Raw genomic sequence first — 20,663 nt, 5'->3', positions numbered from 1 at the left:
TTAGGTTTTCTTGTGGATATGATAATCACTCCCAAAAAAGTGATGAAAACATAAGAGTTTGTGACATAAACTGTAAATAAAAAATTAAACTTTTCACTCGAGGGAAGACTTGAACCACGGACCTCTCGTTTCGCATCTGCTCACGCTAACCACGTGACCACGGCGCTCCTGAGCTCGCGCTCTCCTCGATGTTTCATATGTTGCACATCGACTACTCAGTTTATATATTTTGCTTATTTTTTCATAGTTCCACACAACTTCTTCCTGTTTTCTCGACTGATCGGTGTTCAGTTTTCAAGGCCTATCCACTGTGCCAACTTATAATTAAATCTGAGGGGGGTGCGATGGGGAGGTTCCCTTGTCAGATGAGAATGCGCATAGGAGGGGCGTGTGGTCAGCACACCGCTCCCCCGGTTGTGATGATGGTTTATTTTGACCGGAGCCGCTACTATTCGGTCGACTAGCTCCTCAATTAGCATCACGAGGCTGAGTGCACCCCGAAAAATGGCAACAGCACATGGCGGCCCGGACGGTCATCCATCCAAATGCCGGCCACGCCCGACAGCGCTTAACTTCGGTGGTCGGACGGGAACCGGTGTATCCACGCGGCAAGGCCGTTGCCTGGAGAGGAATAGAGTGCGAGAAATTCTTCAGATACCCTATATTCGGCTGCAGCAACTCATTGGTGATTTGATCTCGTAGAGCTACCAAACTGCCAGCATGTTAATGGCTACATTTTCCCAGCTGTTCTAAATAGTCCCAGACATTTTCTATGAGATTAAAATCGTGTTATTTAGTGGGCCAATCGAGAATGCTGTAGGGTGCCCGAATGTTCGTGATATCGGGAACGTATGTCTCCTACTCTTTGAACACTGCTGTTCTCATCTTGGAAGATGGGAGTATCCGCAGCACACTCATTATGAAGATGAAAAAGAAATTGTAATTTGCTGACTGAGAACGTTGAAATGTACATCATGGTTTATGTTTATGCTAACCTCTGTGTGTGGGTTCCTCCTAGTCACGGTACGAAAGCCCCCCTAGAATATCACTGAAAAAAAAGAAAAAAAAAAAGGCTCTGAGCACTATGGAACTTAACTTCTGAGGTCATCAGTCCCCTAGAAAGAACTACTTAAACCTAACTAACATAAGGACATCACACACATGCATGCCCGAGGAAGGATTCGAACCTGCGACTGTAGTAGCAGCGCGGTTCCGGACTGAAGCGCCTAGAACCGCTCACTGAACCACACTCTGCCTGCATTACAACAACACCACACTGTGATTTAAACGCTTCGTTGGGTCTGCATCATTTGAACAGAGGAAAAATTGCTGCTCACCGAACCACACTACATTCCCCCAGTCAGTTACTGTCAATGTTGTTTGGCCCTTTGAACACGTAGAGCTTTATATGCCGCTGTGAGCAACGGCATTTTCTGAGGCACCCGACTCCGTATACCCATTGCATGCAGTTCTCTTCGTGACGTTCGCTCGGGATCTGGTTGAGATGGACCTGTGTTCACTGACAGCGAGCAGTTGCTGCTGGGTTTGAAACCGATTGCTCTAGGCGCGCTTTCGGTTCCTATCCATTTGGGTCTTCATACGCCAATGTTTTTATGCTGCGTATATGTGGCTGCAAGTGGAATACCGGTCTATGTAGAAACGTGGAGCACTCTGCAGTAATACATCAACACATCGGGCAACTTCATTCACAGTGCGGTCAAGGGCAGGGTCAAACATGAAAACTTCTTCCTAATATTATGTCACGTCTCCATGTTGACCCATCTTACTGCACTGATTTCGTTCATCCGACTGGGTTATACACACCACTCCGCTTTCATGATTCATGTCAGCGTCGGGCGGTCACGTGGCAGCTTGGCACCAACTCTACACCATTTACAGCATTCCAAAGCGACCAGTGCGCTCTTTCAGTGGCGTGGCTAACGTTTTATCCGGTGAGCTTAGCATAAAGCGTCCATGGCAAAGGATGTAAAATACAACTTCAATTTCGACAGCAGAAGAGGCAGAGGCGTTGGCAGACTAGCGAACTCGAGTTGGAGGACGTTGCAACGAATAGCAGTAGCACAGTCCGCAAAATTTCTACTTAACGTTGAATAAGGGGAATTCTGCGTACTGTTAAATACGCCATCCTTGCTCAGTGTTCTGTTGTTACATTCTAATGCTGATGAAAGAAGGAATTATTGGGCTATGCTCGGCATGCAATTACTCACCTCTGCGCCCGAGTGACTATAAAACAAAATATCATACCACCTTCAAGTCACGTTTGTCCGTGAACGATTGGATTTCTTGTTGTCACTCCCATTTTAGCTCCAGACTGACAGCAGACATTGTAGTTTGTACTTGAATTAATTCTAATTTCATCGTCAATGGAACGTGCAGTCAAGAGAATAGATAACGAAAGCTGTTAATTGTCCCAGTACAACAAACTCCAATAACCTTCCTGACACATGACAGCTGTTTGCCAAACGGGCTGTAAGCATATATCTCCGTCATTGGTGAGGAATAGCCGGCCGCTATGACAGAGCGGTTCTAGGTGCTTCAGTCCGGAACTGCGCTGCTGCTACGGTCGCAGGTTCGAATCCTGCCTCGGGCATGGATGTGTGAGATGCTCTTAGGTTAGTTAGGTTTAAGTAGTTCTAAGTTCTAGGGAAATGATGAAAAAAATGGTTCAAATGGCTCTGAGCACTATGGGACTTAACATGTATGGTCATCAGTCCCCTAGAACTTAGAACTATTTAAACCTGACTAACCTAAGGACATCACACACATCTATGCCCGAGGCAGGATTTAAACCTGCAACCGTAGCGGTCGCGCGGTTCCAGAGTGAAGCTCCTAGAACCGCTCGGTCACAGCGGCCGGCACACTGCACCATTTCAACAATGTGTTGCTGCTCTTGCACAGGTTGTTAAACTAGACGTTCAGAAGAAAAATGGGAACTTGGGAGAACACCTGTTTCATGCAATATGCTGAAAACTGTACTAAACACTCTGTGACCAGAAATTCGACGCGTCGGGAAGGTCCGATGGTATTTTTCGACAGCAACAGCAACGCATCTATGGTCATCAGTCCCCTAGAACTTAGAACTACTTAAACCTGACTAACCTAAGGACATCACACACATCTATACCCGAGGCATAGGTGCATGTTCTTCATTAGTGTAGATGTGTTGCATTGTATCCAGCGCGTGTACACTCTGATAGACTACACTTTCAATCCCTCCCACTACTTCACTGATAACACACCATGGACAAACGCACGTTCAGCGATTTAGTTTAATAGCAGGAAGACATCCCGAGCTAACAAGGGGACAGTACGAACTTAACCTCACCGATTTTATTCATGTTGACTGGATGCGTAGGGCACGACGAGGACTTTAACGTAGGTAAACAGGAAGTTCAACTGTTCTTGAGAAATTTGACTTTGAACATTATAGGCGTGCATATGCTGTAGGCTTTGTAGAGCCGCTAGTGTTTACGGTATCTGCAGACGAGCGAGTGAGCGCTTGAGTTTCATATGCGCGAGGTCGAATCTTGTCGCCGATAGTTTAGTTTTCAGTCCCACGTAATTCTAACAACTTATTTATTATTAATATGAATTGTGAGCAGATGTAAGGAACGCCGAATCTGTGCAAGTCCATGATTTTTTAAAAAAAAATTTGGTTTACATTCATAAACGGTTCTCGGTCGTCACGCAGTTTCAAGGCTTACCACGCACATCGAAGCATAGCAGCGAATATTGATGCAGATAACTCACAAAAAGTAGTTGTCCAAGCAGCGAGACTGGCTCCTAAGTCTCGCGCATATGGAACTAAGCGCTGACTCGCTCGGCTGCGGACTCGTTTCATATTACCGACGCATACAAAGCATCTAAGGATGCCAAAAATTTTCAGACTCTAATTTCTCGAGAACAGTTGAAATTGCGTCTTCTTACTTACACATGCTGAAGTCCTAGTGGTTCTGTACACATTCTATCAATACGACTGAAATCAGCGAGGGGAAGACCCTACGGACAACTCGTAGGTGGTTGGAAACAACGAGGTAGGTTGGGCTAGAACAAAACGTCAAAGAGGCTTGGCCGGTAGGATACGTACATGCGCGCCACTAGCCCAAAAACAAATGTATGTTATATTTGTTCTATCTCAGAAATCATTCGGAGTACGGCTTAGGTCCATATGCACAAAAAGTAGTTGTCCAAGCAGCGAGACTGGCTCCAAAGTCTCGCTGCTTCAAATGAGCATTTCTGTCATGTCCTTGAATATTGACTATTGCTCCTGGGACAACCTGTATAAACAGTTTGGCTTTCTGCACTTTACAGCTTCTGATGATGAAATGTAAGGCACATAAGCTAACCCTGAACTACGGCCTAATGCCCGCACAACACAAATCACCAAAGAATGAGCTCACGGTTTTGGGGGTTGGGTTGTTTGGGGGAAGAGACCAAACAGCGAAGTCATCGGTCTCATCGGATTAGGGATGGACGGGGAAGGAAGTCGGCCGTGCCCTTTCAGAGGAACCATCCCGGCATTTGCCTGGAGCGATTTAGGGAAATCACTGAAAACGTAAATCAGGATGGCCGGACGCGGAATTGAACCGTCGTCCTCCGGAATGCGAGTCCAACGTGCTAACCACTGCGCCACCTCGCTCGGTCTCACGGTTTTGGGGACTCCCCTAGCGAGACACGTCGAGCACAAGAAACTGAGGCAGTGGTGCCAATCTGCCTTTGAATTTAGGCGAGTGAATACTCCCTCTGTGTCTCCCAACCACTCTTCCATTCGAGAGCGACCAACCAACGACCGCGTGTTTTTTAAAGGTCCGATACGTAATGGAGCGATCCAGCGGCCGTGCGTTTCAGAACAACCGACTGAGTGGCAGGCAGCAGTGGGAGTTGACCTGGGCGACCGACCGTGTCTGTATACGGCGCTGCCCGTGGGCGACCCGTCTCTGTGGGAGTCACTATATAGCACACGCCTCAACACCTGCGCCTCGTAGAAGCAAGCACCGGCCGCTAGCGCCAGGACCTCCGCGGCTACTGATCGGCGTGTCCCTCGAGCTCTTTAAAGACGCGCGCCAGAGCGAACTGTCAGCGTGCGTATGTGCGCCGAAGGTCGTGCGCCGTCCGAGGGGGAGGGAGGAAGCGGCATTTACCGTGGTCACGGGACGCGGCAGCGTCGGAAATAACGGCGGGGGAGCCGTAGAGCAACAAGCGAGGCGATACAGCGGGGTAGCCCCCGGCTGTAGTGCGGCTATTCTGGGCGGCGCGACTCAGCAGTTGGCACGTGCCGAGACTAGGTTAGCGAAAAACACGGCGCCAAGGTGCTGCGGCCCGCCAGCGAGGCCCACCGCAGACAATCCCTAGCGGGCGCGCGAGCGGGCAGCACAGTCCATCAGCGAGCGACATGGCCGCCGCCGTGAGGGGCGCCTCGCCCCGCGGGTACTCCCACGCGACCACCACCACCACGACCACGACCACCGTCAAGTCGGCGTTCCGGGACTTCGCCGAGTGGAACAGATACCTGGGTAAGCTGGAGGGCAGTGCGCCTGCGCGCCGCCGCGCCGCTTCCTACTTGTTGCTTCCCCGCTGGCTACTTGTTAGCTCACTCGCGGCATAAGGGGGTCGTTATGGTGGCCTGCCAACACCCGGCTGGCGTCAGCTGCGACTGTCCCGTCGGATGATGGGGCGCCGCCAGCCGCGGGAAATAGCGCCTGATGTATGGCCAGCGTTGTGACCGACCCCTCTGTTATGGTTTTATTTTTCTGGTGTGAACCACCACTCATGCACTGCGACCGTGTGTGTAGCGTTCAGACTGGGCGTTTGTTAAATTCTGATGTACCACGTCGTAGTAAAGTCACATGTGTTTTGTGCAAGTGACTCAGCACTTGTTCCAGTGTCAGTTCTAGCATGAATGTGGTGAGACATTTTAGACAGAAGATGAAACTTCTTGGCGCATGTATGCTTCTCATCAAGAGACCAGACTTCATGCTATTGTCATTCAGTTCAAATGGTTCAAATGGCTCTAAGCACCATGGGACTTAATATCTGAGGTCATCAGTCCCCGAGACTTAGAACTACTTAAACCTAACTAACCCAAGGACATCACACACATCCACGCCGAGGCAGGGTTCGAACCTGCGACCGTAGCAGCAGCGCGGTTCCGGGCTAAAGCGCCTAGAACCGCTCGGCCACAGCCTCCGGCTGTCATTTAGTCAGAATTATTTCCGTTAAACCTACAACTGAGTTACTTTATCAGATTATCGTGGTGATTTTCGCAATTTTGATGGGTAAATAATACTGATGTGTACGTTCGATTATTGTTTCGACATCGAATGACGGAAGACATCAAAATATTGCACAGGCGTAACCAGAGATGCTAACCAATGCGTTGGGTCGTAATTTTTGTCCCTACCGACATGGTTTTCTAGACAGTGAACTCAAAAACCGTACATCCATATTTAAATTGGATGATGGTGGGACATCAGCTGGTATATTTTTCGTTAAAAATGAAACTCCTCCAGCTGTACTTAAGATTTCATATTTATTTGGCAACGTCGAAACTAGTAGCCAACTAAATATGAAATCTCAAGTACAGCTGGAGGAATTTCATTTTTAATATTAATCGAAAACAGAAACTGCAATAGGTCACCATCATGGATAATATGGCTAACGTCCAGGGTTTCCACCAGTATTAAGTTCGTTCATAAGTTCGTAGCTTTTTTGGTTTGCATAATGATATTGCGGTTGCTATGGGTTTATTTATCGATTCTCATTTTCTTTGTAGTTCACTGTCGTTGCTATTTGAGTTTACATATTGTCATTTTGTCATCTGGAGATAGTGACTGGAGCTATGGACGCTAGGAAATGGAGAGCCAAGTGGAGAAATTTGAACATATCGGACATGTTCTTCTGTTTGAGTTCTATAGAGGGATGACAGCAGCCTAGGCAGCCAGAAACATTTGGGCCGTGTTTGGGGATAATGCCATTAGATAGAGCACGCCAGCTGAATGATTTTTTCGTTTTGAGGAGGATCGTTTCGATTTTAGTGATTCTCCACGTTCAGGAAGACCTTCGGCGTTAGATGAAGATTGTTTAAATGCATTAATCGTCGATGATCCGCGTCAGTGTAGTCGAGAAAAAAGTGGTTCAGATCGCTCTGAGCACTATGGGACTTAACATCTGAGGTCATCAGTCCCCTAGAATTACTTAAACCTAACTAACCTAAGGACATCACACACATCCATGCCCGAGACAGGATTCGAACCTGCGACCGTAGCAACAGCGCGGTTCCAGACTGAAGCACCTAGAACCGCTCGGCTGTACTCGAGAACTAGCCATATAATGAACTGTGATCATTCCACCATTGTGGGCCATTTGCATGCTTGGGACAGTTTCAAAAATTGACTGTATGGGAACCACCTGCTATAAGCGAAAATCACAAAAATTAGCAAGTAGCCATTTGCGCATCTCTGCGTGCTCGTCGTCACTTGGCTCGTGAAGAACACCGTTACTGGTGACGAGAAAAGGTGTCTTTATGCTAACATAAGGAAAAGAGAAGAATGGATGGGTCAAAAACGGGCAGCAATTCTCCATACTAAGACCTGCGCGCAACCACGAAAGATAATGTTATGCATCTGGTGGAACAGTGACGACGTGGTGCTCTACGAATTGCACCCCCGAGGCATAGTCACCACTGTTGACGTTCACTGTAATTTTTTACAGCTGAGACGTCTTGAAGACGCACGCCAAGAACAACGACTAGAAAGACTGCCTGAAGCGATGTTGCTCCACGATAACGCCCGCCCGTATTCTGCTAGACTGACAAAAGAACACTACACAGGGGTTGGGTTTCAGAGAGATTAGAGCTCACACAGAGGCATACCGACAATCCTTCTTTCCACGAACAATTCGAGACTGGAATAGAAGGGAGAACCGATAGAGGTACTAAAAGTACCTTCCGCCGCACACCGTCAGGTGGCTTGCGGAGTATGGATGTAGATGTAGATGTATTCATGACGAAAGTCCAAGTTACGTGTATCTGTTGTGTTTATTAAACTTACGGAAAAACACTACGAAATTATGCACCAACCTAACAAATGCAGTGAAGGCTCGCTAACTGCCGTATCTGCGTGGATGTAGCACCGTTCTAATCTACTGCACTTCGAATAATACAACTTCTTTTACCTATTGTGCGTCTGGCGTGACTGCTAATGGTTCGCGTGACCTAAGTCATCTAGCCATATGTTCTTTGTAACGTTATTACCTCGTTCTCTTGTATCTGAGTATGATGTGCTGTTTCCCCACTCTGTGTCATGTAAAGGAATAGTTTTGACCTTAAGCTGACGATTAAGGCGATCAAAATACACGTGGTTGTTTTTCTCCCTACATTAATTGATTTGCTCCCTGTACACCGTATTACCATTCTGTATCTTGCATCATTGAAATTACTTACATTTTAGCGTCGGTAGTTGTGTGGAATTGGTTACGTCGAAAATTTGTATTATGGTTTCAGCGTGCGGTAGTGTAGTTGTTTAGTTGTATGAGTCCTTCAGGCTGGTTCAAATGGCTCTGAGCACTATGGGACTCAACATCTTAGGTCATAAGTCCCCTAGAACTTAGAACTACTTAAACCTAACTAACCGAAGGACATCACACACACCCATGCCCGAGGCAGGATTCGAACCTGCGACCGTAGCAGTCCCGCGGTTCCGGACTGCAGCGCCAGACTCAGGCTGGTGAAGCAACCTCTAAGCTTTCTAGCAATATTTTGTAACAGATGTAAATTGGTGCCGGACGAAAATTTCAACTTAGGTCTCTCGCTTATGCCTAGTAATCGCTTAACCTGTTAGCCCACCTGAGCAGCACTGCAAGACCAATTCAAGCATTCAGTGTTACAGAAGACTCTTTCCCTGTTAAACCCACATACTTCCTGGGAGGACCATTGATTGTAGCGTGCAGAAGCAATAGGAGGAAACGAGCAGCGAATTTAAAAGTAAGGTAGGGTCATACTGGAGGCGTACCCATGATTTCCAGTAGGTGTGGGTTTGAATTCTGGCCTGAAACATATTTTCATTTGTCCTGACACATTTCATTCATTGCAGACAACAGTTTTTAATGAATTACAATGATACTGTTTCATGTCTCTGGAGTTCTATGATTTCATTCCAGTGGTTCCGTTCATTTCATGTTAATGATTGTTAATTCAATCGACTCTCTTTGTTTTGAGGTATTGTTGTCAACTGAATCATATTGTGTTCCGCACCAGAGTTGCGTGGAGGACGGTATACGGAATGAGCCACATGGTTACGACGCATCGATTGTTGTGGGTGCATTTTCTAGTGATTTTGTATGTTGATCTAACTGAATATCTCTCTTACACCAATTCTGTAAGTGCCGTAGAACTGTTATCGCTGTAACCTGTTAGAAGGAGGCTGAGAGATGCTGACTTCAGGGTCGTGCAGGGTGCTCTTCTTGCTCCAGTAAAAGGACGACGCAGCCGCTGTCTTAGCGTTGTGTTTCTGGCTGCAATAGGCGTCCAGAACGATTTTCAGCTCTAGACGAAACGTCCGTAAAATCCTAAAGATTTACTAGCAGCTTCGATAAATAAAATTGCATAGTGAAGCGAGAGAGACGCGAATTTAGCACAGAATGTAACGACCTGTTGATATTTAACATTGTTTTTGCATGTGAATTGCATTTTTTCATCAAGTAAAGGAACCAATTTTCCTTGTCAAGCTGGGAGTCTGCAATGTGTCAGATTATCTCTCTCTCTCTCTCTCTCTCTCTCTCTCTCTCTCTCTCTCTCTCTCTAGTCATCGGTCTTTCGACTGCTCCTCTGTTTTCCTGTTTTCCTATCGTATGCTTTTCACTGCTACATAACTACTGCAATCAAATTCATTTACAGCTTTTTTTTAGTATCGTCTTTATCTGTCCGTATTATCTTTTCCCTCTACCGCTCCTTCGAGCACAAAGTAAATTATTCCATGATGCCGGGCAGATGTCCCATTAACCTGATCCTTCTCTTTGGTCTTCCATAGACTTCTTTAAACGCTTCTTTTCTGTACTTTATCACTCCACGTAATTTTTAACGTTCTGAGGTAGCTCAACCTGTCAAATGCGTCCAGTTTTTTTCCCTTTAGATCTCCCGACGCTCCACACTTCACTTCCAAATAATGCTTTCTTTAGATGTATACTTTCACAAACTTCCCTTCTTCATGTCAATGTCTTGACGTCAGTAGTGATTCATAATGAAGAAGACTTCCTTCTCCTGTGGCGATATATTTCTGAAACCTTCTTTCCTTCGGCCATCCAGTGTAACCTTACTTCCTAGATAGCAGAATTCTTACACTACTTCCATTACAGTGTCGTTACCAGTTGTTTCGTTAAAAATTTGTCTCTCCCGTTTAACTCCTCTTCATCACACCACCATATTCTGTTTTAAGGGTGGGTACATTCCTTTCAGTGAGTCTTCTTCCTTAGATACTAGTAGAAACGTTATAGCATCTGATAACCTTAGAATTGGTATCTGCTCCTCCTGAAAATCGTAAATTACTGAAAAAGAAAGTGGCCTAGCAATTTTAACCTGACAGCACTGTAAAAAGCGACCTACAATAACAAATACAAGTTGAATTCGCAATCAGAATGTTGGCGCTGTGATTGAAAATGGCTCAAAGCACTATGAGACTTAACATCTGAGGTCAGCAGTCCCCTAGATTTAGAACTACTTAAACGTAACCAACCTAAGGACATCACACACAACCATGCCCGAGGCAGGATTCGAACCTGCGACCATAGCAGCAGCGCGGTTCCGGACTGAAGCGCCTAGAACCGTTCGGCCACAGCGGCTGGCGCTGTGATTCAGCTTTAGTAATTTGATGTAATTTTGTGCCACACACACACACACACACACACACACACACACACACACACACAAACGCGCGCGCGCAAAAATGCGCATAAATTCTTAAGCTCTAAAAAAGAAGAATCATCGAGCGACCACACACTGCAGGTGTTGGACGAGGTTATTCGATCCGCCAGGTATCGATGTACCAGTCAACCTTTGAGAAGCCCACACCTAACACGCAAATTCCGTTTTGATCTCAGTTTTGCTTATATGTTGTGTTACAAACAGTATCGTATAATTGTAAATAAACATTATCTCATTGCAGTGTGGTCCAATAAACTAAATCAGCTTCTCTTATAGCCTTAACGACGCGGAGACGCAATACCAAAAGCAAACAAAAGCATTTTGTTCTGCACTACCACACCAGCAGCCAAAGTTCTTAGGTTGTGAAGAATATGACGTAGAAATTAATGTTTGCATTGCGTGCTTTCGAAGCAGAACTACTACCGCGTACACAACTCTTACCATACTCCCTAACGACACAACGTTCACATTGTGATTCCGTCAGGTGCATGAGAGAAAAGCAAATAAGTGTATTTTGTGTTGATGCATCTTTAGCGTCTGCAAGAGATAAACGCGAACATTTAGTTAAAAAAAAATCATGGGTTGTTACTTGAAAGTAGCTTTGCAATAGCAACGTCTTCCTCGTTTGTGGTAGTAGATTTTTGTCGATGTAAATAGTTCGTTGTCAACATTTTATCCAATAGCTGCCGAAGCAGTTTCTTGGTTGACCGACAGCATATATCTGATTTCTTTCCTTTTAATCCTTACATTCTCCTACTTGTGAGTCTTACACCTTTCTGAAATACCGTCGTGCAGACATTTTAATAGCATCCGTTGCCTTGAATTTGGGTATAATTTGTTCCGCACACAAAACTTCGTTTGCAAAATATCACTGTATTGTCACCACTGATCGCGCAGAAATCGCTAGTTTGATTTGTAGCCCGTTATGTGTAGTACTGGAAACTAAATCACTGAATTGCTTAGATTATGGCAAGTGGAAGTTAGCTGTCACCTCGATGTCAACGTCTTACATTTGTTTTTTTGACAACGGTAGCGGGATATTGGGGATACTGCTGTGGAGAGTACTGCGAGCTTCCGCCCTGTCTCTGTGCAGAAATACAGCAGTAATAATAATCTCGTGTGGCTCACTGGCCTGGTGCGAGTCTTTCAATTGGACGCCACTTCGGCGATTTGTGCGTCCCTAACGTACCCCAGTTATCCAACCGAGGAAAGGGGACCGAGAGTTTAACTTGAAATCCGAACCACGTGTCGTTTCCGGCGACTTCTCGCATCGTTGAGAGGTGTTTGACAGCGGCCTGATCGAAAGATGTTGTTGTGAAAGTTTTGGCCAAACAGCTTCCTGTTAGAAAGAACGAAAATTCATGCCTTAGACTTTTAAAATGCACAAAATTTTCGCTATGTTAATCTTGTAAATGGTTGAAGGCTGGAACTGCAACAACGGATACTATACGTAAGTAAATAAGTTTAATAGTCAAAAGCGACGATGATGTCTCTTAAAAGTTTTATATGACTGTGAACCCCATATTACAAAAATTAATCAGGTGTCCAGACAAAAGCCAGGATAGAACAAGCTCGTCCGGCCATAATGGCCAGAAAGAGCCACATCATAGTCGATCGCGGCTTGGGCAGCACTCATTGTCACTCTTCCCTCAGCCAATACTGGATGACAAGGTCAACAGCGGGATCACTAAGGATAACAATAAAATACGTCGTGGTACAGTGCCTGAATTACATTCAACGAAATCCCGGATGCCGCGGCACGCAACAGATAGACAAAGTCTTTCCCTGCGTTTGTGGGGGGAGAAGAGAAGCAAACCTGAATATTTTGCAGTTGCTCCTCTGTGAGGTACATGTGTGGAATAGGTGGCTTGGCGGCAAAGTGGGAAAGTGTGAGACTGCAAATTCGAAAGCCCGATGTCTGATGATCCCTCGGTCCAAGGATTTTTTCCTGCTACTGTCCGCTTCTTTTACCTCTACCAATGGTCTACTAGTGACAAAAATCCAGGTTGCACCTTAGTACTGCATTGATATTGGATTGTACGTACTCCCTATAACTGGGTTTACACTCGGTTTACAGGCTTGATTAAGGCAATAGTATCACGCCCAGTAAAACAATTTCGTTATCCAAACCAATCTTCTGTTTTGTACAGCTTTACGTTTTTAGTTTCAACAGTAGACCGGTAGTGGCGTTACTACGGTATAAGCCGGCGTGCTTGCTGTGGGAGACAATTGTGCCACGAAATGGAACGGGGTCAGAGATGTATGAAACGGTGATTGGACTGTGTTGAACAACAGTTCCATAAGATCTACTTTTCCCTAGTGCAGAGACCATTCTTCCTCGTATTCGGCTTTCGTTGTCTCAATTGAGCCCACTCATCGAAAGTGTAAAAAGTCTATTTTCCGTTTGTTGTTTTGTGTTACGGCTTTCCATAATCGGTAAAGAAATGACAACGGAATGGCGTTATTGTTGCAAGAAATGCGACTTTGGACTGTGTGCTATTCGATGTTTCGAACTGCCTCATAAAAAATTATATGAAGTGTATCTTTTACGTTATTGTAAAGTATTGTTGATGTCAATAAACGAATAAATTGATTGCATTGACTTAGAAGCTTAAAATTTTTTCACTTCAAAGAGACCGTAGACGTTAGTATTTGACACAAATTTCAACTTGATGCCTCTACTTGTTCCTAAGAAATATGTCTTAATAGACGGACAGACAGCCTACAAAATTATCCTATAAGGGAACCGTTTTTATCGGTTGAGATACGGAACCCAAAAAATATGCAGATGTCGGGAAGGGGATTTTCGGGGGGGGGGGGGGGGGGATACTCGTTGTTTGCCCTGGTTGCCACTTAACTCTGCTTACGCCGCTGCACACACACTGAAGAGCCAAAGAAACTGGTACACCTGCCTAATGTCGTGTAGGGCCCCCGAGAGCACTCGGAAGAGCCGCAACACAACGTGGCATGGACTCGACTAATATCTGAAGTAGTGCTGAAGGAAATTGACACCATGAATCCTGCAGGGGTGTCCATAAATTCATAAGTGTACGAAGGGATCGAGATCGCTTCTGACCAGCAAGTTGCAAGGCACTGCAGATATGCTCGATAATGTTCTTGGTTGGTGGCCAGCGGAATGTTTAAACTCAGAAGAATGTTCCTGGAGCCACTGTGTAGCTATTCTGGACGTGTGGGGTGTCGCATTCTCCTGGTGGAATTGCCCAATGCACAATGGACATGAATGGATGCAGGTGATGATAGAGGATGCTTACGTACGTGTCACCCGTCAGGGTCAGACGTATCAGGGGTCCCAAATCACTCCAACTGCACACGCCCCACACCGTTACAGAGCCTCCACCAGCTTGAACAGTCCCCTGCTGGCATGCAAAGTGCATGGATTCATGAGGTTGTCTCCATACCCGTACACGTCCATCCGCTCAATAGAATTCGAAACGAGACTCGTCCGACCAGGCAACATGTTTCCAGTCATCAACAGGCCAATGTCGGTGTTGACGGACCCAGGTGAGGCGTAAAGCTTTGTGTCGTGCAGTCATCAAGGCTACGAAAGTCCACATCGATGACGTTTCGTTGAATGATTCTGACACTTGTTGACGGCCCAGCATTGAAATATGCAGCAATTTGCGGAAGGATTGCACTTTAGTCACGGTGAACGATTCTCCTCAGCCGTCGTTGCTCCTGTTCTTGCGGGATCTTCTTGTGACCGTAACGATGTCGGAGATTCGATGTTTTACGGGATTCCTGATATTCACGGTACTCTCGTGAAATGGTCGTACGGGAAAATCCCCACTTCATCACTACCTCGGCGATGGTGTGTGTCCCATCGCTCGTGCGCCGACTATAACACCACGTTCAAACTCACTTAAATCTTGATAACCTGCCGGGGTAGCAGCAGTAACCGATCTAACAACTGCGCCAGACACTTGTTGTCTTATATAGGCGTTTTCGACCGCAGCGCCGTATTCTGCCTATTTACATATCTCTGTATTTGCATACGCATGCCTATACCAATTTCTTTGGCGCTTCAGTGTAGGTAATCTGAGCAGATGCGGAACGCCATCGCGTGATTACACGTCATCTGCTCCAGTGCCTTCGTGATCATGTTTAATTCTGCATCGACTACGGAGTCTTATTTGGCAGCAGTCTCTTGCGTAAACATTCAGGGTAAACGCGAGAACGGTTTAACCTGTTCTTTTACTTAAACCCTTCACTGTAGACTACGACACGGCAGTGGTGCTCTGAAGTCGGGTCTCATAATAGAGGAGCAAGAAAATTCCACGAAGTACTTTATCTCGGCCGTGTTTTGCATCTTAAGCGCATACCGTACTTTGTCCAGAATGGCCACTGCGAGCGCGCGAGGGCTGACGTAGATATCGCGGAGGGGACGCGCTCGAGCGCTAGGGTGGTCTGCGCCGTGCGCCGGCCGCATGTTTATTTATAAGGCGTGGGCCGGCCCGTTGCTCAAGAGTACGCACGGCCCAGCCACCGCTGCGGAGGCGGCGGCAAGGTCGCACCACCTGCCTCTGTGCTCTGCACAGCCAGCACAATCACATCTGTGTGTGCGATATGTGTGTGTGTGTGTGTGTGTGTGTGTGTGTGTGTGTGTGTGTGCGCGCGCGCCCCGCATTCTTGCAGTGCTGCGGGCTGTGTGGCGCCGAGTTGCCTTGTACATTCCTTCGACCGGTTTGCTCCATTTTGCGGTGTTAACGGTTGGAAGGCTTATAAAGACAGTTTGATGGCAGACCGGAACGTTTCTTGCCGTGTACCGTTGACGACCTTGTGATCTGCCGTCCGAGTTTGTCTTACTAGGGAATTCTGGACGCTTCATCCGCATGTGCAAATGTGTGTAGTGCATCACGAGACAATAGTGTTGCAGAAGAATAATGAGAATCGTTTTATTGCTAAAGGCAGCTTCAGGAGGTCAGAGGAAGAAGAGGACACATCCCAGGAATTTTATGGTACATTTTGTTGCCGAGCGAAAACTGACGTAGAGCCGGACGGAGTAAAAAAAAAAAAAAAAAAAAAAAAAAAAAAAAAAAAAAAAAAAAAAAAAAATAATTTGAAATGGCTCTGAGCACTATGGGACTTAACTTCTGAGGTCATCAGTCCCCTACAACTTAGAACTACTTAAACCTAACTAACCTAAGGACATCACACACATCCATGCCCAAGGCAGGATTCGAACCTGCGACCGTAGCGGTCGCGCGGTTCCAGACTGTAGCGCCTAGAACTGCTCGGCCACTCCGGCCGGCTAATACCATTTGTACCATTTGAAAACTGACGTAGAAGAGTCACGGTAGTGTTACAGAAGTAGGCGATAAAACAGAGCGTTAGATTTTGTGCGGACGTTTCAAAACATAAAGAATGTAAAAGACATTCTGTGGATAATGCTATTTCGCAACTTCTGTTTGGTATGTAACATTTTGCGTTGGCAACTACTGGGCTTGAAAGGCGCCACAGGCAGTAGCCAACGTCGATAATTACTACTTTTAGTAACTTTTACTTGGTCGATGCCCGAACTCTGCGACTTATCCAAAACTGCCCATACCGCCAGTAAGTGAACTCTGCAACTAGCAGCAACCTCTGATTTTCTCTTGCTCGCTCCCTGCAATACGTCAAAAGCAATATTGTAGTAGTGTGGCAGTTTTAAGCTGAAGACATTTGTACGACAATTTGTTACAAAAAAAATTCAGCCATCGAAAAGAATTATCGTCACTACCCCGACAGGAGAGGAACGGAAATGTGTTTAAAGAAAGATAATACAATTTTATTCAGAAAGTACTTTAAAACTTGCTATAATATAGAAGTTCTGTACCAAAGACATTTCAGTAAACTCTTAATTTCCCGTCTCTCCATTTCATCATTTTGTCGTTGCACAATTTTCTCGTGCTTGAATGCTTGTCTTTGTTTTTCTTGTCGCCGATGCTGTTTCGTGGTATATAAGAGTCTGTATGTATTCTTCTCAAATTACTCACGAGAGTGTAAATATTAGGGAGAGCAGATCCAAACAGGAGTTGAAAACGAGAATTAAAACTCATTTCTCGCATTCGTGGTTCTTCAAAGCGCAGAGGACTTGCCCGCTTAATTATGCAGGGTATTGCAGATAAGGTATTTTTCTCTGTAAGCTACAAAATAATAAATGAAATAAATATTTATTTAGTTAGGTGAACGTAAGAGAGTAACAACAATGAGTTATTTTTAAATACAGCATCTTTTTCCTATCACGTAGCTGATGTATTTAAACCAACTGTGTGCGAATCATTTCATTTCTGTCAGTTTTACTTAGGGAGCTAGAAACGTTCAGAAGATTAGAAATATGGATGCAGCATGCTGTACATAACTGTCTGGATGTCCCCGAGGCGGAATGTTCATTTAAGTGAGATATTCAAACGAGTGGCCATTTTACTCAATGCACAAGTCAGTACGCGTTCTAAACGACCTCCGGACGAGATGTAAGGTTGTTGCTTCTGTCACGGAGCGATAAGTTTCCTCGATGCGCTGTTTGAAGTTGTGTTCCCTTAGATTGTAGAATGAATCCTTACACTGTTGTATACAGGGCAGGGCGAAATACACAAACAAACGAGGCTCGGTTTGCCACGGATATTGACGTGAAATAAACATGGCATACAGATCCATCGAACACACTGATATGTTGCTGACGCTCAGCGAATGCCGACACGATGCCGCCGGCCGGGTAGGCCGTGCGGTTCTAGGCGCTACAGTCTGCGACCGCTACGGTCGCAGGTTCGAATCCTGCCTCGGGCGTGGACGTGTGTGATGTACTTAGGTTTGCTAGGTTTAAGTAGTTCTAAGTTCTAGGGGACCGATGACCTCAGAAGTCAAGTCCCATAGTGCTCAGAGCCATTTGAACCATTTCACACGATGCCAATGACAGTCATGGCTTATGCCATGAGATATGCTAGTCGAAGAGCTGCATCAGCCATTACGTTGTGAATTCAGGAATATGAGCACTAGTTTGAATATCTCATTTAAATGAACATTCCGGCTCCGGAACATCCATTTGAACATAGTCATTTACATACAGCATGTTACATGAAACCACGTGAACTTTGATCGTCTTTAGCTCGAAAACTAAAATTAATAGAAATTAGATTTAAATTTATTTGTAGGTAATTGATTGCAATACATCAGCTACATGATAAAAAAGGAGATGCTGTTTAAAAAATTAATAACTCGTTGTATAACTCTCTGCAAAGTAACGGAACAAAATTATGTTCATTACTCCACAGAAAGAGTGAGGTGTCTTACGATTACCTATCTAAAAAAATATTCCTTTAAGTTACTGTTTTTGTGTTACAGAGAAAAACTGGTTATCGGAAGCACGTCGTATGTGCGCGCTGTCCTACCTTAAGAGCAGTAGTGGAATTTGGGTGAGGGGATTAGTGGGACCCACTTCGATCTGTTCTAAATTGCGGAAATCGTATCCGCCCGAGAATTATGTAGCCGCGTCAGTAATGGAAGAAGAACGCTGCCTAAACTGGGCAAGAATGGGGAAAAAATAGCAGCCACAAGTTCGACGGAGGTATGGATATGAAACATATTCAAATCCTTCATGGAAGCAGTGGGAAACGTCGGTAGGAATGGTTGAATGGGAATGTTCGCACCGTACTTAAATATCACTCCAGTACACTATTTGAAAGCGAAAAATGTCAGGTTGTACCCGTGTTCGGAGACAACTTTAAATTGTCTGCATCCGTAGCTGAGTCGTCAGCACTTCTGGCTGCTAGGCGGAGGACACGGTTTCGATTCCAGGTAGTGCCAGAGATTTTTCCTTGCTGGGAGGGCTGTAACGGGGTGACTCAACCTCGAGGTGCCAACTGAGGCGCTACTCGAGTGAGAAGTAGCGTCTCCAAGGTCAAGAAAACAGCTGAGCTGACCCCACGCCTCTCCATACCACAGGCAGTGACACTACTGGCAGAGCATGACAGGGCGGTCGAGTGGCTCCTATTCGCACATCAATGCCTGAACGCGGAGCTTTGCTTTGCTTCATAACTGGCTGGACAAATCATTTCGAATGTCGGAGCAAGGTAAGGGCTTACCACCGTGTCTAGTAGAGCTCTATGATTTCAATCTAGGCTGCGGATTGGGGCATTTTACCTTTACCATACATACCACGTAACTCACTGCACTGTAAGTGAATGCTGTGTTGTTACGCTAGCCTAAGTTCAAGATTACCTGCAGATCTGGGACCATTGCTGGAAGCCAGTATGAGAGAAACGAGTGCCATGTGTCCTCTAAAGGTTTACTGCTTGTTATATGACGACTGTTCCTTGAAATCCGTCATGGTTTCACTTGTGGCATAGACGGTGGAACATACATGGATGAGCCAAAACATCATGACCATCTGTTTAATAGCGCGTTGGCCAGTTTTGAAACCCAATACAACAGCGATTATGCATGGTATGGCACCAGAACCTACGCACAAGTCACGAAGTTCGCGGGCCGATGTTTTTTCTTTTTTTTTTTTCCGCAGATTTGGTACCCAATAGGGTCTCAGGCGTATTCTATCGGGTTGATATAGGTAAATTTAGTGACCAAGGCATCAACATGAGTTCATTACCAGGCTTCTCAAACCATGGTAGCACGATTCTGGCCTTGTCATATGGACAGTCATCGCTCTTGAAGAAGCCATCTCCAAGACATCGAGCGTGAAGGGTGAAGGGTTGCAGGTGATCTGCCATTAGGTTCACGTGGTCAACATATGTCAAGATGTCTTCGATTACTACGACAGATTCCATGGAAGCCCAGATGAATGACCCCCATAGTGTAATACTCACCCACCAGTATGCGTCTGTGGCGCAGAGCATGATTCGATCAGCTGTTCGCATGTATGAAGACATATCCTCACAAGACCATAGACTGGGAGATAACAAGAAACGTCCAGACGACACGTTTCCACTGATCCACGGTCCAGTCTCGGTGATCCCGTGCCCACTGCAGGCGACATCTGCGGTTTCGTTGAGTCAGCATGGGAACACGTAGGGGTCGTCTACTGTGGAGCCCCATGTTCAACAACATGCACTGATGGGTGTGCTCCGAAACAGTTCTGCCTCCACCAGCATTATACTCAGTCGTTAGATCGCCACAAATCGTCGCCTACCCTGCTTTACAGAGCGGAAGCGCCAGGGTAATGTTCGCACCCCTGCGTCGAATAGGCTAAGGGCGTCTCTGTACATATTTTACGAATAAAAGTTACAGTGTCTGGTTATCGGTTTACTATTTACCTGTACGTATTTCGGAGTCAAATCAGAGTTTACAAGTTCGAATGGACGGTGACCATAATGACCCGATAGGCTAGTCGCACGTACCTCTCTTCTAAATCTACATCTATAGTCCGCAAGCCTCTTTATACTGTGTGGCGGAGGGTAGTTTGTGCATTACTGTCACTTTCTCCCTTTTCTGTTCCAGCAGCCAGTTGTGTGCGGGAAGAACAATTGTCTGTATGTCTGTGCGTGAGACTCCTCTCATTTTACCTCCGACGTATTTCCGCGAGATTTTGGAAGCAATATATTGGTGTAATCATACGAAAGGTAAAGGCATTCATGGTAGGTTTTGCTGAGAAATAATTGTTACGAAAAAAATTCGACATACTGCGCCGTTTACGAGTTCTAGCACTGAAGTTCTGAAGTTAGTCAGTCAGGCCGCCGCGTCCCCAAATGCAAGCGGACCGCCAGAGACGGTGTCGTCA

General features: G+C 45.8%; 1 protein-coding gene across 5 annotated transcripts in view; it reads left to right on the top strand.

The window, feature by feature from the left end:
* The window catches only part of LOC126189262 (leupaxin), a 475,608-nt gene that overhangs the window by 217,028 nt on the left and 237,917 nt on the right, over positions 1 to 20,663 (top strand). Inside the window, exon 1 of one of the 5 annotated variants that reach the window (XM_049930927.1) lies at positions 5,369 to 5,534. The exons of 3 other annotated variants lie outside the window; for them this stretch is intronic. In XM_049930927.1, the coding sequence (XP_049786884.1) occupies positions 5,414 to 5,534 (121 nt within the window). In that variant the 5' untranslated portion in view covers positions 5,369 to 5,413. Of the gene's footprint in view, positions 1 to 5,368; positions 5,535 to 20,663 lie in introns of those variants that run through there. One more of the 5 variants, XM_049930932.1, reaches the window with a different exon arrangement.

The sequence above is a fragment of the Schistocerca cancellata genome, chromosome 1 (assembly GCF_023864275.1).
Source record: "Schistocerca cancellata isolate TAMUIC-IGC-003103 chromosome 1, iqSchCanc2.1, whole genome shotgun sequence".
Classification (NCBI taxonomy): Eukaryota; Metazoa; Arthropoda; class Insecta; order Orthoptera; family Acrididae; genus Schistocerca; species Schistocerca cancellata.
Note: the sequence above shows the minus strand (reverse complement) of the source record. Positions and strands in the feature narration are given on the sequence as shown.